Here is an 8681-nt window from a genome sequence, read left to right as displayed (position 1 = left end):
AGAGGAAGGAGACGGAAAGCGAAAGCGAAAGGGGGAAACTGAGGCACTTTCAGACCTGAATACATAAATGCCATCAAATGTATAAGAAAAAGACGCTTTTTGGCAAAAGGGTTTTTGCAACCTGAGTTTTTCTTCTGAATTTTTTTTAAAGGGGAGGGCGGAGTTGAGCTGGATTCCTTCTGGGGGGAGACTCTGAATTTGGGGAGGAGATCCAGAACCCCCCACCCCATATCCCCCAATTGCTGAATCGGGATCTGGAAGGGAGGGGGAACTGAGGGAGAAGGATATTCGGGGGGGGGTCTGAATTGCTCCCCTAAATTGGCTCCCCAAAACTCTCCCTTTAGTGAAGAGGGATGCAGCCCCTCCCTTTCAGACCGTCTTGGGGGGCTGCAGGGCGCTCTATTTGGGTGGGGGACAGGAAAGAGGCCTCGAAAAGCATCCAAAGGCAGCTTGTGGGGCTGAAGAGGGGAGCGAGGGGAGGAAGAGGAAAAGGGAAGGGGGGGCTGGAAGGGGGGAGAGCCCAGGAGCATGGGTGTGGGTATCCTTATTGTGACCCTCCAGCCCTTATGTCCCCCGAAAGGGAGAGGGAGAGAGAAGCACGGATATTACTTCCCTTCCAGCCCAGAGGGGGGCGTCTCTCACCTCCCCCCATATTTCTTGCCATTTTGGGGGGGGGACAAAGAGGCCCCACCGGGATCCAACATTCCTTGCAGACAGTTAGACCCAGTGCTGGACCAGCTGAACTTCTGCCTGCCTTTTTCCACCCTGGGAAGATGGAGGGGGTCCCTCAGGAGTCGCCTCCTCTCCCTCATTTTCCTCCCCTCCCCCGACCCCCACCAAGGAGGATTAGCCGTTGGGAACGACAGTTCCCCATACCTCCTCCAGGGGGCGCCGTCCGGTAGCCTCTTGCGGCAGGTTTCCCTCCCCTCCTCTGACAAGCCTGTGTCCCTTCTCTGGGAGAGGCTGGGAACCATGGGCCCCCGCGTCAGGACCCAGCCCAATCCACATCTTAGGAAATAAGGACCCTTGGAGCCGAGTTGTCCAAAAGGAAAAGGTTTACTAAGGATAGGATTGGTTGTGGAGATATGAGACAGGATCTGGTCTTGAGTCACATTTCAAATCTATATAAGCGTTCCCGGTTCAACCCCCTCCCCTCAAAACTCCATTTGGTTAGGATCCCCTCAATTCCTGCTTGTCAGGTCCTTCCCTGGGAAGAAGGAACTTCCTGCCTTCCTTGGTAGATCGCCTTCTTCCTACAGCCCCAAACAGACAGATCACTTTTCCCCAGATCTTTGAAAGCAGCCACAGATAGACTGAATAAACAATCCCCCCCCTCCTTCTACAAGTATGGCAGAATCCCGGTAGGCACAATATCTAACCATACATTAATGAATGTGATATCAATGGATTCTGACACCCGGAGTCCCTTCTGCCCCTCTTTCTCCTCCCCCTCCCCCTCCCCCTCCCCACAACCCATTTCCTGCAGCAGAGGAAGATCGATTGCCGCTTCCTCTCCCCTCCGGAGCTGGCAGGAAACGCCCCCCTAAAATGCAGCCCCCCCAGAATGAAGGGATTCCCCTCCCCCAACTTTCTCCGCTTCGCTTCTTTCGCACTATCTCCTCTTGTGGATGAACTCAGGCAGACTCTGCCCGGAGACCGATGACGCTACAGGAGGGGAAAGTCCCATTGGTCGCTCTGCTTTCCTGGCCCCTCCCAATTCCGAAGTCCGAGGAAACCGCCCCTCCCCCCAAGCCAGACCCCCCCCCCCGATTCCGCCTCTGGGCTGGGAGCCTCCGCGTCTCTCTCCCCTCCCTTTGGGGGCGCTTGTGGGGAGCATCCATGGGCTCCGTTGGGGTCCCCCTTTTGTTGCTGGTGGGGGCGCTGGCCCGGATCCCCGGAAGCGAAGCGGGGAAGGAGACCCCCGGTAAGGAGGGGGCTGGGCGGGGGGAGGGGCCCTCAGTGTTTCTGGGGGTGAAGAATGGGGCTGGGAGAAGGGGTCGAGGGCAAGAGAGGCGGGAGCCTGCAGGAGCCTCGATCTCCGCGTGGTCTCCACCCCTCCCTCAGAAGGACGCAGAGGGGTCGCGGGAAGGCAGCCCAGGTGGGATAAGAGGTAGCTGGACCCCCTCTCTCGCCCCCCCCCCGTGGCTGGCTGGGAGCGGGACTTTGCGGACCCCGAATTAGCGCCTGAGCCCCGAGGTTTCTGGCACCGAAAGAGGAAGGAGACGGAAAGCGAAAGGGGAAACTGAGGCACTTTCAGAGCTGAATCCACAAAGGCCAGCAAAGAGTCTAAGAAAAAAGACGCTTTTTGGCAAAAGTGTTTTTGCAACCTCAGTTTTTCTTCTGAATTTTTTTTAAGCGGAGGGAAGAGTTGAGCTGGGGGGAGACTCTGAATTTGGTGAGGAGACCCAGAACCCCCCACCCCACATCCCCACATTGCTGAATCAGGACCTGGAGGGGAGGGGGGAACTGAGGGAGAAGGATATTCGGGGGGGGTCTGAATTGCTCCCCTAAATTGGCTCCCCAAAACTATCCCTTTAGCGAAGGGGCCTGGAGCCCCTCCCTTTCAGACGGTCTTGGGGGGGCTGCAGGTGGACAGGAGAGAGGGCTGAACCCCCAAATCATGCAAAGGCAGCTAGTAGGATGGATGTTGCAGGGGTGGGTGAAAGAAAGTTTGGGGGGTATCTAGGGAATCTGGGGGTTCCCTTCTCCCTAGGATCCCCAGGCCCCCAGGCCATCTAGGTCAAACTTGAGCAGCCCTCCCTCAACAGAGGGGGGAGGGAAAGGACCCCCCCATATCCTGCCTCCAACAGGGTCCTTTCAGCAGCCCCAGGAAGGCTCCCCACCCCTTTGCCCCCCCAATTCAGGGGACCCAGAGGGCCCAGATAAACCCCTGGGGGTCCTCGAGGCCCCTCAGAGAACCAGGGACCGACTTTCAAAACGACCCCAAAGAATATCAGTCTTTCCACCCTCCACCATTCAGTCAGAACTGAAGAAGCTTCTGGGATGAGAAGCGAAACGTCTTCAAGGGAAAACCCAGGAAATTCCTGCTCCCTTTGGGAAAAGCCCCTTTGGGCCAAGCGAGACCCGGAGGGGGAGACTCTCCGAAGAGACCCCCAGCTCCCCCCGGCCCTTCCGAAGTCTCCCCAGACCCAGCCTGCACTCCTGATGGGGGCCTTAAGGGAGCTTAAAGGGGCATCTAGTCCACCCCTGCAGGCGGAAAGAGAAAGGGAGACTGCGGTGGAGAGTCATGGGGGGGGGGCACAAAATGAAGTCCACACACATCCTGAAGACCCCCCTGAAGTTGCAGCCCCCAATATTGAAAATCTTCCCCTCCCTCGCCTTCTCTGCTTCTCTTGGGAGGGATATTGGGGGGTCTGAGTTGCTCCTCCAAACCCCCCCCCCGTTTAGTGAAGGGGGCTGGAGCCCCTCCCTTTCAGGTGGCCTGGGGGGGCTACAGGGGGGTCTTTTGGGGAGGGGAAGAGAAGAGAGGCCTGGAAAAGCATCCAAAGGCAGCTTGTGGGGCTGAAAATGGGGCGGAGGGGGGGAAAAGGGAAGGTGAAGCTTGAAGGGCGGGGGAGAGCCCAGGAGCATGGGTGTGGGTATCCTTGTTGTGAACCCCCCACCCTTCCCTTGTGTTCCCAAATGGAAGAGAGAAGCATGGGTATTATTTTCCCTCCAGTCCAGAGTGGGGGTCTTTCCCCCCTATATTTCCTGCAGGTTTTGGGGGGGCAAAGAGGGCCCCCCCCGGGATCCAGCGTTCCCTGCAGACAGAGGGAGGGCTGGACCGGCTGAACTTCTGCCTGCCTTTTCCCACCCTGGGGAGATGGAAGGTCTTTCCCCCCTCCCCCATTTTCCTCCCCCCTCCAGACCCCCCCACAAAGGGGGAATCCCGCTGGGACCGACGGTTCCCCGTCCCTCCTCCAGGGGGCGCCTTCCGGCAGTCCCTCCCCCTCCCCACCTGGGCCTCTCCTCCAGTAGCCGCTGGGAACCATGGGCCCTGGAGTCACTCCTGACGCTGCTCCTCCTCCCCGCAGCCCATTTCCTGGTCCAGGTGAAGTCCGAGTGCCGCTTCCTCAACGGGACGCAGCAGGTGCGGTTCCTGTTAAGGTACATCTACGACCGGGAGGAGTTCGTCCGCTTCGACAGCGCCCGCGGGGAGTACGAGGCCGTCACGGCATTGGGGAAGGAGATTGCGGAGGCTTCGAACAGGGATAAGCAGCTCCTGCAATTAGCGAAGGCCCAAGTGGATTCCGTCTGCCCACACAACTACGGGGTTCTCCAGAGAGGTTCCGTGGTTGGCCGGAGAGGTGAGTGGGGGAGGGGGAGTTTCATGGGGGGGGAATGCGGAGACCCCCCCCGTTTCATTTCATTGATTAGGGATCTCCCAGATAAAGATTTGCCCATTATTTATTCTCTGCTCTCCGATCTACGAAATTTACTCATTGGTATTTATTGACATTTCTTGATCCTCCTAAGCCGCCCCCCTCCCTCCCTCCCTCAAAGCGGGGGTCTGCATGGGGTACAATTGTAACATCCCCCCTAAATAAAAATGTGTAAAAAATAAATTACCCTTAAAACGTTAGAAATTCTACAAGGATGACAATCAAACATGCAAAAGGAGGGAAGAAATATATTCCTCTCCTTCCCTTTCGTCCCACAATCCTCCTTCTCTTCCCCAGTTCTAAAAAACTTCTTTCCAGAATATTATACAAAATATTATATTTTTCTGGGGGGGGGAAGGAATCTACCAAGGTCTCTCTCTTGCCCAGTAGGTAGATAGATTTCAATATAATCTGTATGCTGTATAATATTTCAATATATTTTATATGAATAAATCAATAATATTTATTGATTGACTTATCAACTTTTTTCCAAAGGATTTTATTGAATTTTATAGGTTTAGCCATAAAATAGGATTGGGTTAGGGATTAGGGTTTAGGGTGGGGTTGGGATTAGGACACGGTTGGGATCAACATTGGGATTATCCCCCAATAACATTTTCTATCTTTAGCAAACAAGCTATTGTCTCAGTACGTATGTTCAATTAACAATAGTAAATATAATAATACTGTAGAGAATGTAATAAACGATAAATCAAAAACAGTATCAGTTAATCAATGCATCTCATTCCTCCTACTATTATACATTCAAGATAACGTATCACATTCATTTCTCGCTAGTTCATTTTCCTAACCGTTGGTAAAAATGATCCCATGTTCTATAATAAACTGAATCTTCTTTCTCTTTAATCTCTAACGTCAATCTATCCATTTCTCCACATTCTAAGATCTTCTTAGTTAAAACCTCTTCAGTTGATAAGTTTTCATTTTTCCAGCATTGGGCAAATGCTATTCTCGCTGCTGTCAGTACATGCAGTATTAAATATTCATTCTCCTTCTCATAATTAGGTCCTAATATTCCTAACAAAACCAATTCTGGCTTAAATTCTGTCTTTAGTCATCTTTTCCAACCATGTCTGTGTTTTAACCCCAAACCTTTTTGCTTTAAGGCCTGTCCACCAGATGTGATAGTAAGTACCTGGCCTTTGTTTACATTTCCAGAAATTATTTGAAGTGTTTTTAAACATTTTCGCTAATCTTACTGGTGTCATATGCCATCTGTAAAACATTTTATACAAGTTTCCTTTATCTGAGACTGCTTTAGTCGATCTGATATTTCTATCCCATAGTTTCTGCCAGTCTTCCAAGTCTGTAGAATATCCAAAGTTTTTTGCCCAAGTTGTCATTGTTTCTTTTACTTGTTCTTCTTCCATCTTTAAATTGAGCAGAAATCTATAGAGTTTCCTAATCAAGTTTTCATCTGTTTTTAACAATGTTTGATCGAATCCTGTCTGTTCTTTATGGAATCCTGTTCTCTTTATCTCTTTTGAATTTGCAAATATGGCCACCATGCTAAATCAATACCTTCTCGTTGTAAATCTTCTCTATCTTTCAATTTCCCTTTGTTATCCAAGATACCTTTCTAAGTCAACGACTTTGTCATAATGAATTAAATTTGGGTAAGCAAAAGCTTCCATTGTTGAAAGCCTTTCAGGTAGCTTCCTATAGATTTTCTTCCTTATTCTTTCCCATCTCAAAGAAGTAGATTCCTTATAAGGTGGCTTTGAAAGTATCTGTGTGTTTTATTCCTCCCGTATCAAGTTTTAAAACCATCTCTCTCACACACAGAGGGACTTTGCATGGCACACACATAAAATATAAAACAACCAAAATAGTATATATAATTTAAGATTTAAAAGGCAGGAATCAGTAAAATCAAGTGATAATTTAATTAATTTCTTGCTGCAATTTGCTTTGTTCTGTTCCCTCCTGTGTCTCCCCCCCGTGTCCCTCCTCCCCCTCCTCCCCTCCAGCCAAGCCCACCGTCTCCATCTCCTCCACCAAGCTGGACCCCGCTTCCCCCCACACCATCCTCCTCTGCACCGCGAGGGGCTTCTACCCCGTGGAGATCGAGGTCCGCTGGCTGAAGAACGGGCAGCCGGAGGAGGAGGGCGTGGCCTTCGGGGAGGAGCTCCAGAACGGAGACTGGACCTACCAGCTCCAGGTGATGCTGGAGACCCAGCCCCAGCGGGGGGACGTCTACACCTGCCAGGTGGGGCACGCCAGCCTGGAGGCCCCCATCACCGTCCAGTGGGGTGAGCCCCTCCCCTCCCCCCCCTCCTGCTCTGGGGACCCCCTCCTGCCCTGAGAGGGGGCAGAGACCCTCCCTGTGGGGGGAGCCGGGATGGACCCTCCTGGGGGGGGGAAGCTGGCCCTGATCCTCCTGCTCAGGGGAGGCTCCTTCTCCTTCCCCAGAGCCCCGATCCTCCAACTCGGCCAGGAGCAAACTCTGGACGGGGATTATGGGGGCCCTGATCGGGGTGATCTTCTTTGCCACGGGGCTCTCCCTCTACCTGAAGAGCAAGAAAGGTGAGTCTGGGGGCTGGATGAGAGGTTGTGGGGAGGGGACCATCCAGGGGGGGCTCTCAGCAAGCTTAGCAGAAGGCAAGGAGCCCCGCTTGGACATTTGCATGGGAAATTCTGTTCTTTGAGGGTCTGCTGTATAGGTGAGTATCCTGCAACCTATTATGGGCTATTGATGGGGAGGGGGAGCCCCTGAGTCCTCCAGCCCATGAAGAGTTCTGATTGGCTCTTTTTCTCCTTCCAGCAATTCCCATCCAGCCTCCTGCAGGTGAGTTTCTCCTCACGTTGTAGATGTTACTTTAACATTTGTTAATTGTTCCTTTAAAAAAAAGTGCCTGAATAAAACCTCCATGTTGTGGATACAACCAATTTTTGAAATTTTGCGCAGTGTTTCCTTACAGAGACCTGCAAATGCATTGCAATTGAAAACAAACACTCAGAGAAACACTAAAATCTTGCGGGGGATGTTTCCAAGTTTTGGGAAATTACAAAAGGGAAGGGAAGTCTCCTTGTGACATTTCTCGCAATTCCTGGCAAACTGACACCTGGCTTTGCTGCCATTCCCCATCAAATTTTTGAAATTTTGGGCAGCGTTTCTTTACAGAGACCTGAAAATGCATTGGAATCAAAAACAAATACAAATACACCACAAATAGTAAAATATTGACCAGGTTTTTTCTGTGGGTTTTTCGCACCCGGCGGGCTCCTCATGAACTTGCCAATTAATGAAGACACATCTCTCAGAGCTTTCTCGGGATGAGGGCCCAGACCGAAGTCCCAAGCTCTCTTTTATTGAGATACCAGCAACGCATAAGCAACAAGCAATTAGCAACAAACAATTATCTAAGCGTTCAGCTATCCATGAAAACCGTTATCTTAAGGTTGCGAATGGTTACATCTCAGCCATGCACTAAGCAATTATCTTAAGGTTATAAATCAGCTACATATCTGTATGGAATGTCTTTGTTCTTGTTACTTTCTTGTACGTGTTCCAACGGGGTGTCCGTCTGCACGTAGCAAGGTCATCTGATTTTTGGTAAAACACAACTTATGAACAGAAACGAAACTTATCTCTGCCCTGAGCCAGACCTGCGCCATTTTATGTGAGCCTAAGGTGGAAATATGACAGGTTTCCTACATTTTTCCAACGTGGTGGGCGGGGAGGACTCGTCTTTTGATTAAGTGCCACAATTAAGTCATTTGGGGAAAATTCCATAAGTCCCGGGAAATGAATTGCTGGTCCTTTGCATCCTTTTCCTCCCTGAAATGGGGGTGGGGGTGGGAGATTTTCCCTCATTCTGTCCCTGCCTATCAACCACCCCCCTGCAGTGTGGGTCTGTCTGGGGGGGGCTGATAGAGAGGAATAATGTTATTTACACTGAAGGTTTCACTTTATATTCTCATTTTCTCCCCTTCTCTTTTTCTCTACAGCCCTCATGAATTAATCCTGCCATCTTTCCTGCTTCCTGATGGAAAAGGAATATTTTTTTTTCAGTAGCTGATGAATTTCTGGCTTTTTTGCAACCCCTGAAAAATGGAGTCTCAAGATTTTAGATTAGGGAGAGGAGGAGAAGGGCAGCCTGGAGCTTCTCCTGCTGAGAGCCCCCTCATCTTTCTTTCAGGGCCTCCCTTTCTTGGGAGGGAGGGGTGGAGACCATCTAGACTGACCCTGGGGACTCTGGGCCTGCCTGTCATTCCAGACACCCAAATCTCTTCCTGCTTTGAATCCACAGCAGCTTCATCTGCATTACTCTTCCT

General features: G+C 51.1%; 1 protein-coding gene across 1 annotated transcript; it reads left to right on the top strand.

The window, feature by feature from the left end:
- Positions 1–1799: 1799 nt before the first annotated feature.
- LOC310634705 (DLA class II histocompatibility antigen, DR-1 beta chain-like) lies at positions 1800–7214 on the top strand (the record flags this gene model as incomplete). The annotated part of the gene is made up of 5 exons (XM_083353239.1): positions 1800–1924; positions 4035–4307; positions 6374–6655; positions 6816–6929; positions 7168–7214. Exons 1-5 carry the CDS (start codon positions 1840–1842, stop codon positions 7212–7214), a joined length of 801 nt encoding a protein of 266 aa, XP_083209365.1. The 5' UTR covers positions 1800–1839.
- Between the last annotated feature and the right edge of the window lie 1467 nt (positions 7215–8681).

This window comes from Vipera ursinii (genome assembly GCF_947247035.1).
Source record: "Vipera ursinii genome assembly, chromosome: 2".
NCBI classification, from domain to species: domain Eukaryota; kingdom Metazoa; phylum Chordata; class Lepidosauria; order Squamata; family Viperidae; genus Vipera; species Vipera ursinii.
The sequence above is the reverse complement of the archived record's forward strand: the minus strand, read 5'-3'. Positions and strand labels throughout refer to the sequence as shown.